General features: G+C 49.6%; 1 protein-coding gene across 5 annotated transcripts in view; it reads left to right on the forward strand.

Annotated features, from left to right (window-relative positions):
- Window positions 1–24561, forward strand: part of IFFO2 (intermediate filament family orphan 2) — a 57880-nt gene that overhangs the window by 9858 nt on the left and 23461 nt on the right. For all 5 annotated transcript variants that reach the window (XR_011682602.1, XR_011682603.1, XR_011682604.1 and 2 more), the window contains exons 2-3: window positions 23910–23970; window positions 24313–24408. Coding sequence is in view for 2 of the 5 variants with exons in the window: in XM_071448856.1 (XP_071304957.1) it covers window positions 23910–23970; window positions 24313–24408 (157 nt within the window). In the remaining 3 variants the exon portion in view is untranslated. The remainder of the gene's footprint in view (window positions 1–23909; window positions 23971–24312; window positions 24409–24561) is intronic.

A 24561-nucleotide genomic window follows, 5' to 3' on the forward strand; every position in this document is an offset into this window, starting at 1 on the left:
CATTACCATGGTGCTGTGTTTGGAAAATTAAAAATGTTAAAAAATTTTAATTTTCAGGAAACTTGGGAAAGGTTCCCTGACATTCTGCAGTGCTGTGGCAGCTGGGGCACATTTTTACCCCCACTGCATTACCATGGTGCTGTGTTTGGAAAATTAAAAATGATAAAAAATTTTAATTTTCAGGAACCTTGGGAAAGGTTCCCTGACATTCTGCAGTGCAGTGGCAGCTGGGGCACGCACACATTTTTACCCCCACTGCATTTCCATGGTGCTGTGTTTGGAAAATTAAAAATGTTAAAAATTTTTAATTTTCAGGAAACCTGGGAAAGGTTCCCTGACATTCTGCAGTGCTGTGGCAGCTGGGGCACATTTTTACCACCACTGCATTTCCATAGTGCTGTGGTATTTTGGAAAATTAAAAATGTTCCAAATGGAATTCTGAGCCGTGGTTTGGAAGGCCTGGGAGCCCCTCCTGTGGCCCTGCTCCTGTGGGTGCTGCTGCTCCCTGGCAGCAGGGACATCAGTGACATCAGTGACATCAGCTGTGGCTCTGGTGCTGCAGGAGGGGAGGGCTGGCAGAGAATGGAGCTCTGTGCCCGCTAACGAAGTGCCCAGCTCGTTAGGGAGCCCGGCCAGCGCTGAAATCCCGGCACAGAGTCCCTGCAGCCCTTTGTCCCTGCCTCCAGCACTGCTCCGTGTGACTCTTCTGGCTCCCTGTGTCCCACTTCCCCCAAACCTGGCTCGTTTGGAGCCCTTGCCAAGGGGACTTTGTGGCACTCACCAGGTCACGTCAGCTCTTTGGGCCTGGGCTGCTCCTTCTCGCTGGGGACAGGTTCAGGGCTCCCTTTTTTGGCTTTTCCTGCCTGGAAGCAGCACCATTCCTTGCTTTGAGGTGGAATTGCCCTGTGTGTGATCACAGTCTTGGGTTTAATCTTCAATGTGCTGCTCATTCAGGGGATTTGTTCTGAATTTGCACTGAAATCCAGTCAAAAACAAGGCTTGGTGTTGCAGCCTGCACCTCAGTTCCATGTAACTTCCCAAATCTCTTGGTTCTGTGGACAAAGCACTTAAAATTTCCCACTCTTCAGGCTTTGGGAGCAGGTGAGCTTCATCCAGAGCTCTGTGTTGGGTGCTTTGGGCACTCAGGGGTGCTGGCTTTGTTTGCTGTGTGTGCACAGACAGCAGACCTGGAACAGTGCTGGAAAACCTGACAGCCCCAAGATCCTGGACTAAAAAGAGGAGGAATTAACTTGCTCCTCTTCATGTGGGCAAGGGAAGTTGGTCATTTGCAGTGGCTCATTGAGGCAGGGAATGCTGAAGGAAGTGATGATTTACAGCATCCCCCTTCCCCTCAATGCAGTGACTCAGGCTGGGACCCAGGATCAAAGGGATCCTGCCTCAGGACTGATTCCAAATCTGGGATTCCACTGCAACAATCTCTGCCTGTGCATTCTTACAGGTAACATTTGTCTCTGAGGGGAGAAAATGCAACTCTGCCATTGTAATTTCTTTTTTATAAATGCAGCTCCCTCTGACACAGAGCACAGAATTGAAATTGTCAGATCAGTCACAGAATCTGACCCTGACGAGTCACATCTGGTTAAAGAGAAAACCAGGCACTGCTGTAAATTTACTGAATTCCATCAATTGGCAGGGGGTGCATTAATATTGAATTGCAATGGGGATATTTTAATATCAATATTTAATATTTCAAACAGCTGCTGTCATTAAAACTGCTACAAGAAATCCCCCCTCTCGCAGGCAGAAGAGAAATCTTTATTTCCCTCTCTTCCATATGCTGAAGCATTGGGCAGTCTGGAATATTTTCCCAACTCTTTTATCAAATGTTTTCCCCAAATGTCTATGCCAAAATCACCTCACCTTTGGCTCTTTCTGCAATTTTTATTTATTTATTTATTTATTTATTTTATTTTAATTTTTTATTTTTATTTTTAAATTTTCCTCTCTCTTTTTTATTATTTTCTTTCAAGAAAGGGAGAAATGTGGAGAGCAGAGCAGTTAAAAAAATTCCTTAATGCTCTGGAAAATACATTCCTGCTAATCTGTATTCCCCCCTGGCACAGAGCTGCTGGCTGGCAGCAGGAGAGCAGCTTTCCCTCTCCCTTTCCCTTTCCCTGTGCAGAGACAAAGTCACCCTGGGAATGCTGTCCCTCATGCTGCCTCCCCTGGGGAAGCACAGAGAAATCTGCAAATAAACCCCTTCTCCTTCCTCCCTCCCCTCCTGTTGTTATTGCATCGAGGATGGGTCAATAAAGTGATTTATAAAGTCTCAGAAAGTAAAAATGTTGAGTTTATTAGGAACCACACATTCTTTTATAGATAGCTATGATAAAAGTGGACTTAACTGGTCTTTAATCACTACTTTTTACATTATTGCTTAATTAGGAGCAACATCCTTCTTGTGAACCTCTTACAGCTACCAACACTGTCCCTGTGGGGTTTCCCTGTGGGGTTGCCCTGTGGGGTTCCCCTTGGGGCCAGTGGATCCATCCCTCTCTCAGTGGATGTGCAATGCAGGCAGGCTCTTCCCTGTTCCCCTTTGGTGGCTGGAAGAAGGAATTCACTGTTTTTCCACTTCTTATTTAGTGGAGGGGAGGGTGGGAGCCTCGTGTGGAGCAGCACTGAGCTGCTCTGGGTTTGTTTCAGCCCTAACAAAGAATGTTCCCCTGTTTCCAAAGGCAGAGCCTTTTTCTTTTCCCAGCCTTCAGTGGAGCATTCATTCCAGTTTGCTCTTTCTCCTGTAAAATTCCCAGTGAGATTCAGCTGCAGGCCTGTGGGCAGGGATTGATTCCCTGGGGGAGCTGTGGTCTGGGGGGGTTGGCTCCATGACTCAGCTCCATCCTCCTGTAATTGTGGGGCAGGGGAATGAGGTCACTGCCTCAGTCACTGTTCCCTGGCCTGGTACAGTGGGAAAGGCTGGGAGAGCTGGGATTGTTCATCCTGGAGAAGCTCTGGAATGACCTAATTGTGGCCTTTCAGTGCCTGAAGGAGCTGCAGGAAGTGTGGAGGGGGATTATTTACAAAGGATGGAGGGGCAGGACAGGAAATGGTTTTAAACAAAGAGGGACAGTTTAGATGGGATTTCGGGGAGGAATTCTTCCCTGTGAGGGTGCCCAGAGCAGCTGGGGCTGCCCCTGGATCCCTGGCAGTGCCCAAGGCCAGGCTGGAACACCTGGGACAGGGGAAGGTGTTCCTGCCATGGCACAGGTGACACTGGATCAGCTTTATGCTCTTTCCAACCCAAACCAGTCTGGTTTTCCATGCAAACCAAGTGTGCACTGGAACTCTGCTGCTGCCCATCCCTTCCCCTCTACAAATACCCCAGGGCTGCCCCTGCCCTGGCTGTTTGTCCCTCACTGCTAAAAATTCAAGTACTAAACAACTCCAGTTCTGGGAAATCTGTGCAACTGAGGCAGCAAAAGCACCTGGTTTGTTTGTGTGAATTGAAGACCGTTCTGCCTTTATGTAAATATTTAAAAATGCCTCATCTTGAATTTTATACCCGTGCTGTCACCTTTATTCATTTGCTTCCCTCTCAATGGCAGGGTGCTGTGGTTGATGGTAATTCTGTAGTCCCCATGATGAACTGGAAGCCCTGAGCTCCAGAGGTGACGAGGGCAGCCTGAGCAGGGCCACATTCTGGTCCTGGGGTGGGTGTTCAGGTGCCACTGCAGCCCCTGAGGAACAGTTTGTTTCTTACCTTCTGTTAACATTTGTGTTGTTACACTTGTGGCACAGCACATGAAATAGCTTTACCTTTGTGAAGGCAGTAAAACTCTTTAAATGCAGATTTTAAACTCTTTAAATGCAGATTTTAAACTCTTTAAATGCAGCTCTTGCCATGCAGATGTGGGGATGGATCTGTAGGAGCTCTGCAGGGGTGCTGGGTGTTCCTCAAGGCCATGGGAGCCCTTGAAGATCAGTTTATTCCTTACCCTCTGTTAACATTTGTGTTGTTACAATCTTGGCACTGCACAGAAAATATGTTTACATTTTCCAAGGTAATCAAGCTCTTCAAATGCAGATAAGGGAATGGATCCATAGGAGCACTCTTGGGAGTGTTGTGTGTTCCTCAAGTGTCTTCGGAGCCCTTGAAGAGCTTTTTATTTCTTCCCTTGGTTAATCCTCATGTTCTTACAACCCTGACACTGCACATGAAAGCTACCCTTCAATATATTTACATTTTCAAAGGCAATAAAACTCTGGAAATGTAGATAATGGATCCATAGGAGTACTGTAGGAGTGCTGTGCATTCCCTCCAGTGGCAGCGGAGCCCTTGAAGAAAAGTTTATTTCTTTTGAGGTCAGAACCTCCACACTGCACATAAAAGCTGCACTTAAATATATTTACTTTTACAAAGGTCATAAAGCTCTTCACACAGAGATAATGCATGTGCAGGGCAGTGTTGGGAGGCTTTGCTGTGCCCTAGGTGTGTGTTCCACCTGTGTTCCTGACTCCTGGGAGCAGATAAGCTTTATCTCATTGTTTTCTTTGTTCTTTAGTGGGTTCAGTAAAAGTATTTAGGGCTGGGACAGAGATTAGGGTGAGCCGAGCTCTCAGTTTTGAGTTTGGCTCTGTTTTGAGGCTGGTTCTTTAAGGATGTGGTGGAAGAGGGAGATAAACCCAAACGAGGTGAGGAGGGCATGGGCACTCCATTATTTTTGCTGCTTCAGGCTGAAGAGCTGCAGAGGGGAGTGAAAATGGTACAGTAATGAATTCCAGCAGGTTCCTTTCCACAGAAGGGTGATCCTGATCTATTATCACTTGTTCTTATCAGGGCCTTTCCCAGTGACTGAGGTGATAACAGCAGCGTGGCTGGGCAGGGAGGGCTATTTATAGACAGCATTTACTCAGGGAATCAGAAAGTAAATAAAGGCCTTTTAGGAGAGAGGATGTTCAGCACCAGCGTTCTGAGCCTTGTGCAGGTTCCATTCTAAGGGCTGAGCTCAGCCCATGCACATTTCATTGCACAGTTCAGTGCTGCACAACAGCATGGATCAGCTTCTCCCAAAAATGGGGGATTTGTCTGAGTGCTGGGGTGGGAGGAGATGGAACATCCCTGGGTTCAGGTGCTGCTGTGTGCCTGCAGGTGCTGGCAGGGGTGCTGGCCCTGCTGGGCTTGTGCAGGAGTGTCAGGGGTGGGATGGACAGAGATGAGAGATCCCTGCAGCCAGGGCTGGGAATTTGGGGTTATTGCAAAGGGCCTGGGGGCAGGGCCCTGCTGGGAGCTGCCAGGCACAGGAGAGGGGGAGAGAGGATGAGAGGGTGAGAGAGTAAAAGGGTGAGAGAGTAAAAGGGTAAGAGAGTAAAAGGGTGAGAGAGTAAAAGGGTAAGAGAGTAAAAGGGTAAGAGAGCGAAGTTCCTGTTACAATACCATAAATCTTCTTCTGTGTTGAATATTCTAATTCTCACTAACCAATCTAGTACAAGATACAAATCCTACAGCATTTACACACAGCCCATAAGAATCATTACATTACCATCCTGTGTTACATTTTAAACCCTACAAACTCCTCTTTGGGCCCCTTCTGCCAAGCTGTAGGTTCTGCTCTGACCCTTGGGCCTGTCTGCAAGCAGAGGGTGTTGTTCCATCAAAAGGGGATCACCTTCAGCTGGCCACACCATTGTTTTCCAGTAGTTCAGTAACTGAGGGATCTCAAAGCTTGCTTTCATTTCAATCTCACTTGGAGTTTCCATATTCTCAAAATCTTTTGCCAGACAATCATATTGATAAGGCTTTCCTGTTTCACCTTCCCCAACAGGCTTGTGCCACCCCAGGGATTTCTTTCCTTTTTTTCAGCTGCTATGTCCCTGAGAGCAATCCTTCAGCAAGGCTGTCAGCCTCCTGGGGTGGCTTTCCAGGTCTGGCAGTCAGGGTTTGCTGCCAGGGTCCCACTGAGACCTGTCCTGGCTCACCCTCCTCACCAGAGACCTCGCTGGGAGCCTGGGTGGGAGCAATTCCAGTGGCAGGGAACCCCAGCTGTGTCTGGAGAGCAGGAGACCCACAGCCCCAGTCAAACATCCACGTTCCCCTCTCCACCAGCCTGCCATGAAGTCACAAGGCAGTTGTGAAACAAAATAATCCTCACCCTACAAGGGCAAGCTTTCCTGTAGCCACAGCCTGGGGGACAATGCTGGGAGCTGTGATGGAGGAGCCTTGCCCAGAGTCATGTGCAGCAGCTGAGAGAATGCACTGTGCTCCCTTGGCAGCCTCCAGGACAGCTTCCACAGGCTGTTTATAGGGGAGAGAAAGGAAAAACATGCCACAGAAGTTTGCCTGGACTTTCCGACAGCTTAGATCTTATTATGGCCTGAAATCCCTCCTGGAGCTCCTGCCAGGACTTTGGCCAAGTCTCTGCTGGTGCTGAGAGCCTCAGTGGCAGTAGGAGGTGAGAAATGACAAAGGAAATGTCCTGAGCACCATAAAAACACAAATGTATTTTTAAAAGGGTGATGCTGTATATTGGAGCACGCTCTTATGTCAGCTCCTCAGAGTGGCTGCCAGGCTGGAGCTGGGTGGAATTATTCTGCTTTGTTACAGCATGTTCTTGATTGGGATTTCAAACCTAGTTTGTTGTTTGTGCTCCTGCCCGTGATCCCTCCTCTGTACTCATGTTTGTATCAGCTCTGGAGGATTAAAAAAAAAACCAAAACACAAACCAGAAAAAAGAACTGAGAATTCAGGGTGAAAGAAGAAGGAAAGGTCAGAGAAGAGGAAATACAGGTGTATGTGGAAAAATATGGGTTCTTCTCATGCTACCTAAAGAGTTGAGGGAGAGCCTTGAAAGTCAAGTCAAGTTTTGTGTTCTGGATTTTATTTTGAAGCTCTTGGGGTGCTTGGCCTCCGAGGTGAGTCCTGCCAAGGCCTCCAGGTGCTGCAGTGCCCTCCAGGGCCTGTGGGATTGATTATTGGGCATTTTATGTTCCCCTAAGATTCACATTCTGAAGGGGAGGTGAAGGAAGAAGAAGTGGGGGGAGATGAAACAGGGTGGGACCCCTGCTTTGGGGGCCTCAGGACATGGAGGCAGTCACATTTCCAGGGCAGGGAGCTCCCAGTCATGTTTGGGGGCAGCTTGCAAAGAGCTTTAATTTCTTACAAATATTTGCTTAACACCAGGTTCCAGGGCATGGAGTCCTCATGCGGGCAAATCCTGCATCTTAGCAAATTATCAAAGCTCTGTTGAGGGCTGGGATAAGACTTTTGTATTATTTTTATTTGTTTTTTTTTATTTCATTTTTTTTCCTATTACATTCAGTCCAGGCATGCCTGTGCCCATCTCCTGCTGGTTTATTCCATTTGAATAACCAAGGAGCACGAGGCAGTTTCCAAGTGTCCACAGACAAAGGCTGGATTTTGCAGCCATTATCCTGTGACTCAGGCACGATCCCCCTTCCCAGAGATCCCCCAGAGATCCCCCAGAGATCCCAGAGATCCCCCTTCCCAGAGATCCCCTTTCCCAGAGATCCCCCTTCCCAGAGATCCCCCTTTCCCAGAGATCCCCCAGAGATCCCAGAGATCCCCCCTTCCCAGAGATCCCCCAGAGATCCCAGAGATCCCCCCTTCCCAGAGATCCCCCTTCCCATTGCTGCTCCAGTTCTGCTGGGAGCTCCCTTGTAAACAGCACAGCTCCAATGGGCTGAGCTGTGCTGGGCTGTGCCATGCTGTACCATGCTGTGCCATGCTGTGCCATTCTGTGCCGTGCTGGGCTGTGCCATGCTCTGCTGTGCTGTGCCATTCTGTTCCATTCTGTGCTGTGCCATGCTGTGCCATGCTGTGCTGTGCCATTCTGTGCTGTGCCATTCTGTTCCATTCTGTGCTGTGCCATTCTGTACCATTCTGTGCCATTCTGTACCATTCTGTGCCATTCTGTACCATTCTGTGCCGTGCTGTGCCATTCTGTTCCATTCTGTGCCATTCTGTGCCATGCCATTCTGTGCTGTGCCATTCTGTGCCATGCTGTACCATTCTGTACCATGCTGTGCCATGCTGTGCCATGCTGTACCATGCCATTCTGTACCATTTTGTGCTGTGCCATTCTGTGCCATTCTGTGCCATTCTGTGCCCTGCTGTGCTATGCCATGCTGTGCCATGCTGTGCCATGCCCTGCTGTGCTGTGCCATTCTGTGCCATGCCATGTTGTGCTGTGCCATTCTGTGCCATGCTGTGCCATGCTGTACCATTCTGTACCATTCTGTGCCATTCTGTGCCATTCTGTGCCATGCCATGCTGTGCTATGCCATTCTGTGCCATGCCACTCTGTGCCATTCTGTGCCATGCTGTACCATGCTGTGCTGTGCCATGCTGTGCCATGCTGTACCATTCTGTGCCATTCTGTACCATTCTGTGCCATGCCATGCTGTGCCATGCTGTGCCCTCCTGTACCATGCCATGCTGTGCCATGCTGTGCTGTGCCCTGCTGTGCTGTGCCATGCTGTGCCCTGCTGTGCCATGCTATGCCATGCTGTGCCATGCCATTCTGTACCATTCTGTGCCATTCTGTGCCCTGCTGTGCTATGCCCTGCTGTGCCCTGCTGTGCCCTGCTGGCTCTCAGTGCTGGTGTGCTGGGCTCTCTGAAGGGCTCTCAAGGCCCAGTTCCAGGCTGTTTCCTCCCCTTTGTCTGCCCAGGCTCTCTGGAGCTGCTTTTCACCTTCCCTACAAGTCTCTCCCATTAGCACTTGCACCAGAAGCATTGGAGATCATTGGAGATGATGAAAAGTCCATTTGATGTTTAGATTTCGCTTCTCTGTTTTTCAGACCCTGCACTGCCTCAGTGTAGAGCTCTAAACTCCACAGCCTGTTCTCTCAGCTGCTGTTCTCCTGTTTTATTCAGACACAACAATTCCTCTCTGGGCCTGAAACTCAAGGACCCCCTCCAGCTTCAGGCCCCAAAAAGTACAAACAAAATGAGCTGGGGGGCAGCAAACTGGGGGTAAATGACTTCATCACCTGAAGCTGTGATTGGAGCATGAACCCCTGATATGCAAATGGGGTTAAAAATCTATAATTGTCTGAAAAATTCGTGTCCATCGTCCATTGTGGGTGTAGCCTTGGAGGCTTCTGACTGCCCAAGGTGTATCTATGGAAGGTTTTTAATGAATATTCACTTTTATTCTCTCAATCTTGTCCAGCCTCTGTTCTAGGCAGCGATCCCAAGGCATCACATGAGTGAAATGAGATTTAAAAGCACTGGATGGGCTTCTTCTTCCTGCCCTGCTCTTGCAGGCTTGGCAAAAACAACTCCTTCAAGGTGTCCAACTTCTGCCTCTGGTTTGTTCAGGGCTGCCTGGGCCTGGCTGCAGACCCTCAGAGTGAAATTCAACCCCTGCATGCCATAGGTGGGGAGAGAAACACAGAGCACTTTCTCAGGAGCAGAGAATAGCTGGGTTTGGGACTTGTGCAGCAAGTTTAAAAAAAAGAATGACTTAAACCAGTGCTTTCTTCAGGCTCAGCAGAGAGTAACTGGGTTTGGGACTTGTGCAGGAAGTTTAAAAGATACTGACTTAAATCAGTGCTTTCTTCAGGCTCAGCATCTCTGTTCTTTGCCCTTTGCTGAAATTTTGTAGGAGTCCAGGATCTTTTGCAGCCTTAATGATTCTAAAGCATCTGCTGCTGAGTTTTGGTTGTATTTTCTTCAAGGACCGTGGTCATCAGTGAGTTTGTTCAGCTGAATTTTCCCAGCAGATTTTGATATTTGCCTGTGCCACAGTGTTGGGACAAAACACCTGAATGCACCCACCCTAAATCCCATGAAATTGCAGCTTGTCAACAGGAGAACTGTAAAAGAAATGTAAATAAATGTGTGCTCATGAGGGGCTGTGTTAATGCAGGGCCTTTGTAGTGCTTCTGTTTGCAGGAGATTCCCTTTGCTGGGAATTCAGATTTGATAATTAACTGTAGCCAGCAGCACTCCCAGCAATGTCCTCCTGTGCTTTTCAGAGCCCTGTTTGCAGAGGAGTCTCAGGAATGATTTTATCTGCAGTTGTGCCAGCACTCGTACAGGAGTGGGAGCTCCGTGGGGCTGCTCCCTGAGCTGTGCCCAGCCTTGGCTTCCCAGGCCTGGGGCCATTCCCTGGTGCCTCAGTGGCACAGCAGGGCAGGGTTTGCTAAGGTGCAGAGAGCAGTGTGGAGCTGCTGTTGGGGACACAACAGCTGGATCAGAGTGTGGTGCAGAGACTGTGGGGCTCTGCAAAAATGGGATTTCTACCCAGCTTTAGTTGAGTGCTGTGGAACTTCCCCTCTCCCTTCCATGCAGGGGTTGGAATGAATGGGTCCTTAAAGTGCCATCTGACCCCAACCCATTTTCCTTTCCCTCTCTGTTCCCCAGTCCATGAATTCCCAGCAGCACCCTGAGACCCCTCAGGGAGCACCAGCACAGGAAAAAGCCTTGGAAATGTGATGCCAGTGCCATCCTCCAGGCTGAAACCAGCATGTGCCCAGGTTAAATTTGCCCTTTGCTGTTAACAAAAGTCTGTATATATAGAGAAAGGGAAAAAAGAATTGGCTAATTCAGGTTTTTGGCAGCTCACTTGTCCCTGGGGTGTCTCTGGTGGCTCCAAGCCTGTCTCAAACAAACGAGGGCCAGTCTCAGAAATTGAGAGTTTAAAGTTCATCACCATATTTCCCTTTTTTTTTATTTTTTATTTTTTACTTCCTAGGGGTATCTGGCTTTGGAGAGGCTCCTCTTCTCCTCTGTGCTGCCCATTTTCCCCTTCCCCACTGATGTTTTTGTCCAGCGTTCCCATTGATGTTTTGCTCATTGTGGACTTGTTTGTGCTTGTTCTCTTGGCTGCTTTTCCATGATTTCCCAGGGATTTCCCTGTCCCCCAGAGCAGAGGCCCTGCAGACCTTTCCCAGGCTGCTGTTTCCCACCAGGTTCTTTTGTTGGGAGCAGTTCTGGGTTGCTGCAGTCCCAGGAAATGGCTGGGAATGGGAGGCAGAGCTGGATAAATCCCTCTCCCTTTCCCTGGCAGCTCTGCCTCCCCAAAACCTGCATTTCAGCTGTCAAAAACTGCAGCAGATCCCCACTGCAGAATGATTTGTTCGTGCTTAAGAGCCATGCATTTGTTCAGGGGTTGTAAACATCGTCAGCAAGGTTTTGACAGCAGTGAAAAATGAATTTTAGTTGCTGGTGCAGAGGGAAAATAAAACCAGCCTTGGCTCTGCCTGCAGCCTGCCAGGGGCAAAGCAGAGGGGAAAAGTCATTCCCTGTGAGGCCCTGGCACAGGTTCCCAGGGAAGCTGGGGATTCCTGGTCCCTGGAAGTGTCCAAGGCTGGGCTGAGCGGGGCTTGGAGCAGCCTGGGACAGTGGGAGGGGTCCCTGCCATGGCAAAGGGAACTGGATCAGCTCTCAGGTCCCTCCCAGCCCAAACCATCCTGGGGTTCAGTGAAATCCAGTCCAGCTTGGTCTCTTACTTCTTGTGGTTCAGGCTGGGACAGGTTGGGCACAGATGTGCAGAGGAAGAGACAGAAAGCAGAGTTCAGTTCTCATTCTGTCTCCCTTACCACATCACAAATCACAGCCCAAGCCTTTCTGCACACCTGGTGGTGTCTTATCAGCCAGAGCAGTTTATGGCTAACCCCAAATCCTCTCTCTGCAGGAAACTCTGTGTTCCTGCCATGGCACAGCGGTGGGAGGTGTGATAAAATGTACTTTTAATTACACTCCAATTTCTTGAGTGTGGATATTTTATTTATAAAGACTGCACAGGCAGAGGCCTTTTGTGGTTTTGCTCCTCAGGATGAAACTGCTCTGGAGCAGCTCTGATTTCCTGAGCTCAGGAGCAGCAGAAGGGCCAGGCTGCAGTGGACAGATGCTGTGAGCTTCCATGAAACCTTGGGAAGGAGTTCACTAAGGAATGAATTGCCATGGCCTTCACTAAGGAATGAATTGCCATGGCCAGGTTCTCCTCAGGAGCGTGTACTCCTGGCCATCGTGGGTGGGAGTTGTGCTTTGGACAATCCTCATGGGCCTAACCTGGTAAACAATGTTAAAAATCATTTGGAGCTGGGGAATAGGAACAGCAGTGGTGATAATCAGGCTGGGTTCTGCTGATCTTTCTCTCCAGGAGATAAGGAATCTGATTAGGCAAGGGAAGAGTGGGCAGCAGAAAGAAGAAGCTGAGATGTACAAAACTTTTCTGTCCAGACTTCTCCTACTTGCAGAAGCTCTGGACTCTCCTGTGGAAAGGCTTTGAAACCAGGACAGTGATCAGATTTTCCTTCACTTGGCTGGGTGTGAGACTGAGCAAACCTGAGGGCCCCCATCAGCAGCTGTGTGCAAGGCCAGGGGATCTCCTGGATTTCCTCCCTTGTGTGGTGTCAGAACTCAGTGCATCCCTCTGGGTGTCCAGAGCTGCCAGGACCCTGCCAGGGGGCTCAGAGACCCTGGCACACAGCCCAGAGCACCTGGGGTTTGATTGTGACCCCTGGAGCAAGTTACTGGCTTTGTATGAGGACATGAAAGCCACAGAGCTTCGAATAGTTTAACAATAAAATGATCACAGGGTGAAAATGTAGATTTTAGGATTTTTGGTATGGGGGTTATGGGGACAAGATGGAGGAACTTGGGTGTGTCCAGCCTTTCTCCTTCTTCTTGTTCTCCATTTTCTGCAGTGATGTTGGCACTTTGGGATTGGTTTAGAGTAGAAGTGCACTGTCTAACACAGGTGATGGGTATTGGGAATTAAGTGTCAATATGTTATATTATAAAAGGACAACACAAAGAGTGCCTGTGGCTGCCCTGCTGAACAGATCCTGGCTGGGCAGAAAGAAAATTTTATAGATCAGAATTAATAAACAACCTCAAGACCGAAAAGTGAGGAGTCCAGACTCGTTCTGCAGTTGCATGGGCCGAAGCAGAGACACCCTGCACATCTCAGGGCTGCAATTATCAACCAAAACCCAGGAGTGTGGAGCACACTGGGACCCCCAGAGCAGCCTCACCTGCTGTGCTGGGCTGGTGTTGGGATCTCCAGCTGCTCACAGTGACCCCCAGATTGTTAAAAGTCTCTTTTCCCAGCCTGGTGCTTGAAGAAGGAGTCAGGGCTCTTCATTTCTTGGTCTCAAGGTTGTTTATTGTATCTTATTTATAAAATTCTTTCTCCTGCCCTGCTGAGGTCCATCCAGCAGGACAGTTCCAGGCACTCTGCCTGCCCCCAGGGCAGGGTTATGTCTTTATACTAAAAACTACCTGTACAATGTTTACAATTACTGTCCAATACCCATCACCTGTGTTAGACACTGAGTTTCTACTCTAAACCAATCCCAAAGTGCCACCATCACAGCAGAAGATGGAGGCCAAGAAGAAGAAGGAGAAAGGCTGGACATGCCCAGTTCCCTCCATCTTGCCCCCTGAACCCCCATTCTAAAAACCCCAAAATCTACTTTTCCACCCCATGATAACTTCACTATGATTCTACCTAAACTGTCATGGCTTGCAGATCTTCATCCAAGGTTGGTGATTTGCTCCATGGGTCATATTCAAACCCACAGGTGCTTTGGGCCCCATGCCAGGGCTTCTGAGCCCCCTGGCAGGGGTGCTGGTGTCCTGGACAGGCACAGGCAGGTTCTGAGGGAGTTCCTGGTGTCCTTGGGGATGCATTTCTGTGCAAGGGGCTGGGCAGGGATGAGCAGAGGGATCCTGAGCCGATGCAGGGTTCAGAGGGCTCTGAGCAGTGCCCTCCCAGAGCTCTGTGCTGCAGGGATGGCTCACCCAGGAGCGGTGACTCTGCAGGGTGTCACAGCCCCTGTGGGTCCTCCTGCTCTGCTCACAGCCCCATAATTTTCCCTCTGAAGGAATGCAGGCACAGCTGCTGCTTTTACTTGATGTTGTTGACCTGTGGTGTCATTAAACCTGGGTTTGTTTGAACAGCCCGTGTGGGCAGCAGGAGACACAAAGGAAGCTGCAGATGATTTTTCTTGTGGTTCCACTGACAGGCTGGAGCATCTGCCTCGCTGGCTGTAAGCAGGGGCTGTAATTAGGCAATGTTTTCCTGTAGAGTAACTCCTTTTAGCAATTTTCTTCACAAGGAATTGCTGTTCAAAGGTCTGCTTGCTGCTTTAAGTAGAGCCCAGGTCTGGAACAAGGCTTTAATATTAAACCTCTCCTTTATGGGGAAACACCCAACAGGAGCAGGGCAAAGGGGGCAGGTTCTGCTCTGCAGAGATTTGATGGCTCACAGTAAAGACTGAGGAACAAACTCCCCCATGGGTCTGATATTTGGGAAGTTCTGCTCTGCAGAGATTTGATGGCTCAGACTCAGGGATCAACTCCCCCATGGCTCTGATGTTTGGGAAGTTCTGCTCTGCAGAGATTTGATGTTTCACCACAGATTCAGGGATGAACTCTCCCATGGCTCTGATATTTGGGAAGTTGTGCTCTGCAGAGATTTCACCACAGATTCAGGGATAAACTCTCCCATGGCTCTGATATTTGGGAAGTTCTGCTCTGCAGAGATTTGATGTCTGAGACTCAGGAACAAACTCCACCATGGCTCTAATGTTTGGGAAGTTCTACTCTGCAGAGATTTCACCACAGATTCAGGGATAAACTCTCCCATGGCTCTGATATTTAGGAAGTTCTGCTCTGCAGAGATTTGATGTTTCACCACAGATTCAGGGACAAACTCCCCCATGGCTCTGATGTTTGGGAATTTTGATGCTGGAATGGTTTTTGGCGAAAGAGCTTCTGTGGAGAGGGTGTTGCAACAGGCAGAAACACAACTTCACTCAGTGCTGCATCCTCTGTTCCAGCCAGGCTCTAATGGAATCAGCCCTTCCCATTAAATTAATATGTTCTCCATGGAGCCCATCAAGTAACATTTAATTTGCTTCAGTGAGGTTGGGCACGTGGGATCAACATGATCAACGCTTGGGATAATCAGGAGGAATCCCTGTGTTGTGCAGCATCTTAAAAATGCTCATTTAGACAGAGGTAGCAATTGTGAAGAACCTAATTGGTTGATGCAATTTTATGTCTAATTTAGTGCAAAATGAAAACTGGAAGGAAAATGATCTCTTAGGTGAGGGTTCCAAAATCAGAGAGAATGGTGAATTGTTCATTTGTTTTGGGTTGGTTTGTTTTGGGTTTGGGGTTTTTTTTTTGGTTTGGTTTTATTTTGTTTTTGGTGGTGATGTTATTTTGGTTGTTTTTTTTTTTTTTTTTTTTTTTTTTTTCCTTTGGGTCTCTTGTTTTATTTAACAAGAGCCAGGAGTTTGTAGTTGCCCTGTGCCTGGCAGTGCCCAAGGCCAGGCTGGATGGGGCTTGGAGCACCCTGGGGTGGTGAAGGTGTCCTTGCCCATGGCAGGGGGTGCAATGGGATTATCTTTAAGCTCCTTCCAACCCCAGCCACTCTGGGATTCCATGGAAAGAAGGCATCACAGAGTTACATTTTTAAAATTAAATCTACCCTGCATGGTTCAGACCTTTGGAGCTCCTGTTCCTGTTTGTGTTTACAATCCCAAACTCCCTTCCAGCCCTAGGTTTGGTGAGGGGGCAGAGGTGGCTCTTCCCATGGCTGACAAATGGTTAAATGGACCTGGCACTGCAGCAGAGCTTTGGTGTCTCTGAGGCTGTTTGGAAGGTCTGGAACACAATCCTTTCCCATCCCCAGCAGCCAAACCCCTGCCCAAGCAGCCAAACCCCTGCCCAGGTTCCTGCCCTGGCTGCTGGGTTCATCTGGGGGCTGCCAGGTGCATGGCAGTGCCCCCAGTGCCCAGCACAGCGTCCCTCTGAGCTGCTGCTGGGTTCATCTGGGGGCTGCCAGGTGCATGGCAGTGCCACCTGTGCCCAGCACAGCGTCCCTCTGAGCTGCTGCTGGCTGCTCTGTGCCTGGGGGATGGCATCTGTGGGCACGTCCTGCACCCCTGGGCCAGGCCTGGGCAACTGCCAGGGGCTGAGTGCCACCAGGGATGTGCCAGCGTGGCGTGGGTCACACAGTGCCAGTGTGGGTCACACAGTGCCAGCCTGGTGTGGGTCACACAGTGCAGTGTGGTGTGGGTCACACAGTGCAGTGTGGGTCACACGGTGCCAGTGTGGGTCACACAGTGCCAGCCTGGGTCACACAGTGCCAGTGTGGGTCACACAGTGCCAGTGTGGCGTGGGTCACACAGTGCCAGGGTGGGTCACACAGTGCCAGTGTGGGTCACACAGTGCCAGCGTGGCGTGGGTCACACAGTGCAGTGTGGGTCACACAGTGCCAGGGTGGGTCACACAATGCCAGCCTGGTGTGGGTCACACAGTGCCAGTGTGGGTCACACAGTGCCAGCCTGGTGTGGGTCACACAGTGCAGTGTGGGTCACACAGTGCAGTGTGGGTCACACAGTGCCAGCCTGGTGTGGGTCACACAGTGCCAGCACAGGGTGGGTCACACAGTGCCAGCCTGGGTCACACAGTGCAGTGTGGGTCACACAGTGCCAGCGTGGGTCACACAGTGCAGTGTGGGTCACACAGTGCCAGCCTGGTGTGGGTCACACAGTGCCAGTGTGGGTCACACAGTGCCAGTGTGGCGTGGGTCACACAGTGCAGTGTGGGTCACACAGTGCCAGCCTGGTGTGGGTCACACAGTGCAGTGTGGGTCACACAGTGCCAGCATGGTGTGGGTCACACAGTGCCAGCGTGGCGTGGGTCACACAGTGCCAGCCTGGTGTGGGTCACACAGTGCCAGTGTGGGTCACACAGTGCCAGCACAGGGTGGGTCACACAGTGCAGTGTGGGTCACACAGTGCAGTGTGGGTCACATGGTGCCAGTGTGGGTCACACCGTGCCAGCCTGGTGTGGGTCACACAGTGCCAGTGTGGGTCACACAGTGCCAGCACAGGCTCAGGTGGTGCCAGCGTGGGCACAGCCTCATGCTCAGGGCTCCTGTGAGTGCCACACGTTGCCAGTGCAGGCACGGTCTCATGTGGGCATAGCTTCATGCTCAGGGCTCCTTGGGTGCCACACAGTGCCATTGTGGGCACAGCCTCATGCTCAGGGCTCCTTGGGTGCCACACAGTGCCATTGTGGGCACAGCCTCATGCTCAGGGCTCCTTGGGTGCCACACAGTGCCATTGTGGGCACAGCCTCATGCTCAGGGCTCCTGTGGGTGCCATGTGGTGCCAGCACAGATGTGCCCTCGTGCTCAGGCTCCTGTGGGTGCCCCCCGGGCCCTGGAGCAGCCCAGCCCCGCTGGAGGAGGGTGGGAGCACAAGGCTGGCTCTGGGAGCAGGGCATGGCCTCGGGGGCATCGCTGCTGTGCCAGGGGAGGAGGAGCTGCCGTGCTCCAGGAGGGCTGGGCTGGGAGCAGCTGGTGCCACACTGGGGTGCTGCAGGGAATGGTTCTGTTCCTGGGGTGCTCAGTGTTCTGGGTGTTTGTGCTTGGGAACTGTTCCTGTCTCCATGGGCAATTTATGGGTACTGCTCAAACCAACGCTTCAGTTTCCCCTTGTGGACTTAAACCTGATAGCTCTGGAGCCCTTCCCTTCCCTTCCCTTCCCTTCCCTTCCCTTCCCTTCCCTTCCCTTCCCTTCCCTTCCCTTCCCTTCCCTTCCCTTCCCTTCCCTTCCCTTCCCTTCCCTTCCCTTCCCTTCCCTTCCCTTCCCTTCCCTTCCCACCTTCCCTTCCCAAACCTTCCCAAACCTTCCCTTCTTCTTTTTGGGGATTTTCTCCCCTCCGTGACCCTATGAAAAAGGGTCTTCCTGAAGAGTTTTGCTTATGGAATAAATACTCTGTTATTAGTATGACTTGGTGAATGTTTTATTCCTTGAGGGAGGGATATTTTTAATGAAGGACTAATCCAGCTGATACCATCAGGCGTCATTAATGATCAGCTGCTCTGTTTGTGCCTTTCTGCCTTGAGCAAAAACATTCTGAACCCAGCATGTTTGTACCTGGTGCCTTCTGTGAGCACCTTGTTCGTTGGTTCAATCAAACCAGGCATCTCAAATCCCTCCAAAAGGCAATTACTGAACAGCTCTCTGCAAGGCAAACTTGTCTGGAGCTGACTTGCTGTTCCACAGGGGTTTTTGGGAATCTGCTGCCCTTCCCTGTTCCTGAGCTGCACGTGGGTGGCACTGGGACAGGAGGAGGGAAGAGGATCCCGTTCCTTGAAAGGGGCTTTAAGGCAGTGCTGATGCCTTGGCAAGGCTGAGCTAGAACAGAGACTGGACAGAGTTAAAGAATAAAATAGGGATTTATTGAAAGGGATCCACCTTGGGCAGCACAAGAGCCCAGCCAGGGCTGCACCCAAGTTGAACCAAAATGGCACAAAATGAACCCAAGATGAAGCCAAAATGGCCACAAAATGAACCCAAAATGATCGCAAAATGAACCCAAAATGATCACAAAATGAACCCCAAAATGGTCACAAAATGAACCCAAAATGATCACAAAATGAACCCAAAATGGCCACAAAATGCACAACCAGTCATGGGGTCTCTCACTTTTATAAATTCTGCTCCATTTGCATCTTGCAGTTCATTGTCCAATTCCACCTTTAGCCCATGCAGTCCCATCCTTGTTTTTCTCTCTCCAGCCCACGGGGTTTGTGCTCCTGGGCTGAGATTTGGATCATTTGTCCTTGGTCCCAGCTGGAGCAGGAATTGTTTTGTGTCCCTGCTCTGTGCAGAGCTCACCATGCCCTGATGTGAGCCCAGACCCACACACTAAAGCAGCCCAGAATGTGAAAAATAGAAAAGCTAAACCTGAGATATCAGCCCAGAATGTGAAAAATAGAAAAGCTAAACCCGAGATATCAGCACAGAATCTGAAAACCAGAAAATCTAAACCTGAGGCATGGGTGGCAAAGTGTTTTGGGGCTGGTGCCAGCACAGAGCTTGGTGCAATCCCATGGATGCTGAGACTGGAGGAGCTGGGGAAGCTTTTCAGGGCTGTTATCCCGAGGTGTGTCCGTGTCCATCTCTTTGCTGGGAGCCGGTGGCTGCTGTCCCAGCCTCCGAGGGAGCAGAGCTGTGCTGTGACTCAGCTTTACAAGGACACTGCTCGGAGCCGTGCTAATCCTGGCTGCTCCGGGGGTTTGTTTGCCCGCTGTCCTTCCCGGAGAGCCGGGGCTTCCTTTGTTCTCCTCTCAGACAGCGAGGCAGGGCTGAAGGAGTGACGGAATGGCCCTGGAATGTGAGAATGTGATGTGTCACATCTGGGAAAAAAGGGCTTCAGAGAAGTCAGGCTTGCCCTTTATTTGCGGCTGGATGGGACTGACACGTCCTTGGAAGGTGGGAAAGAAGGGAGAAAAAAAATAAAAAAGCCTGGCTTAGGCATGAACAAATTCATGTCGCTGATCTTTTTTTAGAAGAAAGAACTAAAAATGTAATAAAAAGCCCCAAAGTCTGGGAGCTTTGGATGGCAACATTTCTGAGTCAGAAAAAGGATTTTTGGATGCAGCTGGAAACCATTGCAATTGCTGCATGTGAGCCAAGAAATGAAGTGTGCTTGGGGAGCAGCAGCAGCAGCTCATCTCCTGCTGCAGTGGGAAGGCTGCTGGCTTCCCAGCAGTTTGGCTATTGCAGAATTGTAGGATCTGGAGTCTCCTGGGCTGGAAGGGACCCTCAGGGATCAGGGAGCTCCTGCTGTGCAGAGCTGGAGGTGCTCCCCTCTCCCTTGGAATTGGGGGTGCTCCCCTCTCCCTTGGGATGGAGGTGCTCCCCTCTCCCTTAGGATGAAGGTGCTCCCTTAGGAGGGAGGTGCTCCCCTCTCCTTTAGGATGAGGTGCTCCCTTAGGATGGAGGTGCTCCCCCTCTCTTAGGATGGAGGTGCTCCCCTCTCCCTTGGAATTGGAGGTGTTCCCCTCTCCCTTAGGATGGAGATGCTCCTCTCTCCCTTGGGATGGAGGTGCTCCCTTAGGATGGAGGTGCTCCCCTCTCCCTTAGGACGAAAGTGCTCCCCTCTCCCTTGGGATAGAGGCAGCTCCTGGAGCTGTTGGGACCCTCTGTGGTGTTTTTGGGCTGCATCCCCTGGTTCTGTGTGCCAGGGAGCACAGGGGCACCCACAGCTTGCTGGGGTTACAATTTGACCTCAGATGGTAACTGAGGAGAGAAATACTGATTAATGTAAATGACCAGGAGAATAATGGAGTGTGGTGAATAATAAAGGCAGCAGAGCCATAATTAGCATCCTCTCAGTGCCCTGACCTCCTGGATTTTGGGAATGTGCAGCAGCACAGCTGCCAAGGTCCCTTTAAAGTCGGGTGTGCTGCAGCAAACACAGGATGATCACAGAATGAGCAATCTTCTTATTGTCTCACCTCCCTGGAAGTTGAGATGCACAATTAATCCTCCTCTCCATTGTCATCCCCTGCCTGGCTCTGTCCTCTCCTCACTGTGAAGATTCTCCCGAGGTTTAAGTGTGAGGGGAAAGTAAGATTGGCATTTTGAGCTGGTAAATGAGGTTAATCAGCTTGGTGGTGGGTGGGAGGAATGTGCTCTGGGGTTAAGAATTTGATGTTAATGGTTAGCACGACCCTCCTTGCCCAACCTGTGAAAATTCCCTTCAGTCAGGCAGGAACTTTAAAAAAGTCAGGTTAAAAACTGGTTGGAACTGATTAAAAATCACCTGATCCTTTTATTGTTACTGTAATTAAGAGAAACACAGGGACTGTGGGAGGGTGTGTGGAAGGTGCCACCTTTCCCCCTCTCCTGAAGAAGACACTGGGTTGGGTTTGCTGGGCAGGAATTAGGGCTGTAAATCTCTGCAGAAAGCACCAAGTGAAGAAATGGAGCTGCTGGGCTGCCTGCAGGATGAGGGAGGCTGGGGATGTGTAATTCTGGCAGCTGCCCTGGCTGACCTGCTGGGGGGAACTCAAATCCCTTCTCCTGCCTTTTGGCAGAGTAGGGCAAACCCACGGATGACGTTCTCCAAAAATCCCTGCCTCCCTCTGCAGAAGGCAGGGTGAGGAGGCAATAATTCAGCAGGAGGGCTGCATGCAGCCAGGATCCCTCCTGCCAGGAGTTCAAACCCTCAGAAACAGCAGATCAATTTTTGCAGTGTCTGCTCCACTCCCATCCAGCACTGGCAGCAGAGGCAGCAGGGATGATTGCCCTGAAACAGGAGAGGCAGCTCACACATTGCCAATATAATTGCCTGCTTTAATTAATTTCACCTTCTTGCCTGTGATATTAGAACGTGGAAGGCAAAGTTGCTATTTTTATAGCAGTGCACATGTAATTAGTACAAAACCCACCCCGGGCACGGAAATCCGAGCTGCAACGTTTGGTGACAAATGCAAATTCCAGCCTAAATATTTTTCCCCTGCTTGGCAGTGAATCCATGCTGGTAAAAAGATGCACAACAAGTCCTCCTGTGTAAGAGCCTAAATGAGGGATGCAGGACTCCAGGTGGCTCTCCAAAATGCAGTTTATTGTATCCAAGAGGTTACAGCAGCCCAGGGTGTGGGTGACAGAGCTGTGCCCACAGCTGTCAGCTCCAGCTGCAGGCAGGCCTGGAGACCCTTTTCTTTTGGTTACATTGCATTATAGACTTTTCTTTTGATCACAATGCATTCTATACTTTTCATTTGGTTACAATGCATTATAGACTTTTCTTTTGGTCACAATGCATTATAGACTTTTCTTTTGGTTACAGTGCATTATATACTTTTCTTTTGGTCACAATGCATTTTATACTTTTCTTTTGATCACAATGCATCCTATACTTTTCTTTTGGTTACAATGCATTATAGACTTTTCTTTTGGTTACATTGCATTATAGACTTTTGGTCACAATGCATTATAGACTTTTCTTTTGGTCACAATGCATTCTATACTTTTCTTTTGGTTACATTGCATTCTATACTTTTCTTTGCTGAGCATCTTAATACAGTAGAACCAATCTATACCATAACTATGATCTATAGCCCATCATAACTGCTATAATTACCAGATTCATGTTACTGTTCTCCAGTCACTAAAAGTCAGTACATTACAGTTTAAGCTAGAAGTTGCTTTTCAGTTTTCTTGCAGTGGAAAATTCTGAGACCTTTTTTCTGCTTGCCACATTTGCTGCCTTGTTTGCCTGTGCTCTCTTTCTGCTTGGTAAAAACATCTTTTTTTTTTTTTTTTTTTTTTTTTTTAATGTGGGTTTATCCTTTGCTCTAAGCCATAAAAACCCCTTCTAACTAACACACCCTTTGCCTCCTTGGTTATCCAGTGAGACTGGCTCAGCAATTCTTTTCTTCTATATCAAAACTTGCTTCCATCTCTACCCCTCCATCAGACTCTATATTTAAAAATCCTTCTGCTAAGCACACATATCTGTGAGACTTTCTTGTCAAACTTTCACCCTTCCCCACACTCCTCTCAAATGCAGCTCTCACAGGCTGCTCTGCTGGGTGTTCTGCCCCCAGCAGCAGGGAGGAGTGCCTGGGGTGGGGATGTCCTCAGAGCTGCACCATGTCCTTCCTTCCCTGCCCAAACACCCAAACAGCCCCTCTGGTGCTGGCAGGGGTGAACCCTGCCCAGTGCAGCTGTGGGCACCAGATCAGCCTCCTGGGGCTCCTCCTGCATGCAGCCATCCCCTCGTGCTCTGTGCCTTGGAAAATGGAGGGAATCTCTGCATTTTGGTGCATTTAACAACAGGCTTTGTTTTTATTTTTTTAATTTTTTTTTTATTTCTGGCCTCGCAGTTCCAGCTGAACTCTGAGAAGTGTTGAGGTAGCAACAGGAGTGGTTGTGATGGCACGTGGAGAGTCTGTTCACAGGATTCTTTTTGATTTGTGGTGGCCAAAATTTCTTTTCTAGGAGGGTAATTCCTGTTGTCCCACCAGACAGGCAGGTCTGGGGTGGCACTGGTGCCTGTTCAAATAGGGGTACATGCTTGGCTTTCCTTCTCCTGCCAGACTCAAACCATGCCCATGTCTGTGGATGTGTATCAGCATTTTTCCAGAATGTTTCCAGTTAAAATTGTCAGATTTGGGCTTTGCTGTAAAGGGTTTCAGTGCTTAAAAATAGAATTAAAACAAACAATACAATACAATATAAAAATACAATATAAAATACAATACAATATGAAATACAATACAATCTAAAATACAATACAATATAAAAATACAATATAAAATACAATACAATATAAAATACAATTATAAAAATAATTGTAGGACCCCAGAAGGATTCGGGTTGGAAGCAGCATTAAAGTCATTTTGTTTCACTCCCTTCCACAGACCAGGTTGCTCAGAGCCCCATAATGATCTCAGCCATTTTAATGAAACAATTTCTGCTCTGTCTCCTTCCCTGGCACCCCCAGCACTGAGGGTGGGCACCCAGCACTCCGGGACTTGCTGGAGTGTTCTCCTGGCAGCTGGAGGGCTGGGAAGAGGCTGGGGCATGGAGCTCAGTGAGGATTTGGATACAGAAGGCACAGAAACACTTGGACTGCTTGGACTGAACTGGGAAATTGTAACATTTTTGATTGACATAACTTCCCTGATTCTTTCTGGACCAGAAACTTCCCACCTCGTTTGCAGCCAAATAGCAAATGAACTGAAAGAGGGGAAATGTGGGTTAGAAACGAGGGAGGAATTGTTCCTGTGAGGGGCTGGCACAGGCTGCCCAGAGGCTGCCCCTGCATCCCTCCCTGGCAGTGCCCAAGGCCAGGCTGGAACACCTGGGGTAGTGGAAGGTGATCTTTGAGGGGATGGATCCCTGGGATGGGATCTTGGAGCTCCCTCCCAGCCCAAACAATCTCTGATTCCCTGGTTCTGCTGGAGCAGTGCTGGTCCCAGTGAAAGTGGAGACAGCTTTGCTTCCCTCCCAGACTCCTGTTCTGTCTGAGGGACACCATCTGCTCTGCATTTCCAGTAACTGTCACATTTCCTCCCACAGCCATCAGAACTTGTCATTCTGAGGGGAAAAACTGCTTTTCTCTGCTCTTGACACTTTGCACCTCTTGTCTTTCAGATGGGAAGAGGAGCTGACCAGAAGGATGAGCCTGGAATCCATGGTGGAAACCTTAAGAGAGGTGAGGTTTGGGCAGTGTGGGGTGAAAGGTGCAGGGCTTCCTGCAGCTCTCCTCATGCTGCCCAGCATTTTATTTGTCTTTTAATTAAAAATTTGCCCTCTGGCTAGAGCAGCTGTGCTGCTGTAGAGGACAGGGCTAACGCTGGGAAGCTGGAGCAGGAAATGATGAAGTTTGTGACAAAGTTTGTGACAGAGTGGGAGGAGGGAGTGGAATTTATAACACAGGGTAACAATTACATTTCATTAAAGAATGAAGTTCCATTCTAACCCCCTTTTTAAACAGCCTGCTCAGGCTGAGTGGGAGCTGGGCTGGGCTCTCACCCCCTGGCTCTTTGCCTTGCAGGAGGCCCAGGAAGCAGAAGCTCTGCAGGAGGAGCTGAATGAGAAGATCGAGAGGCTGAAGGCAGAGCTGGTGGTGTTTAAGGGTCTGATGAGTGATGTAAGTACCCAGGGCCCTCTGTGGGAGTGTGTCCTGCACATGGCCCCATCCCCAGCCAGGTCATTAGCGAGTGCTGCTGTGTAATTAGCGAGTGCTGCTGTGTAATTAGCGATGGCTGCTGGGATCCAATGCATCAGACAGATCCCCCTCCCC

This window comes from Agelaius tricolor, unplaced genomic scaffold, assembly GCF_023055355.1.
Source record: "Agelaius tricolor isolate 1412-34295 unplaced genomic scaffold, bAgeTri1.0.p SCAF_28, whole genome shotgun sequence".
In the NCBI taxonomy this organism is placed as follows: Eukaryota; Metazoa; Chordata; class Aves; order Passeriformes; family Icteridae; genus Agelaius; species Agelaius tricolor.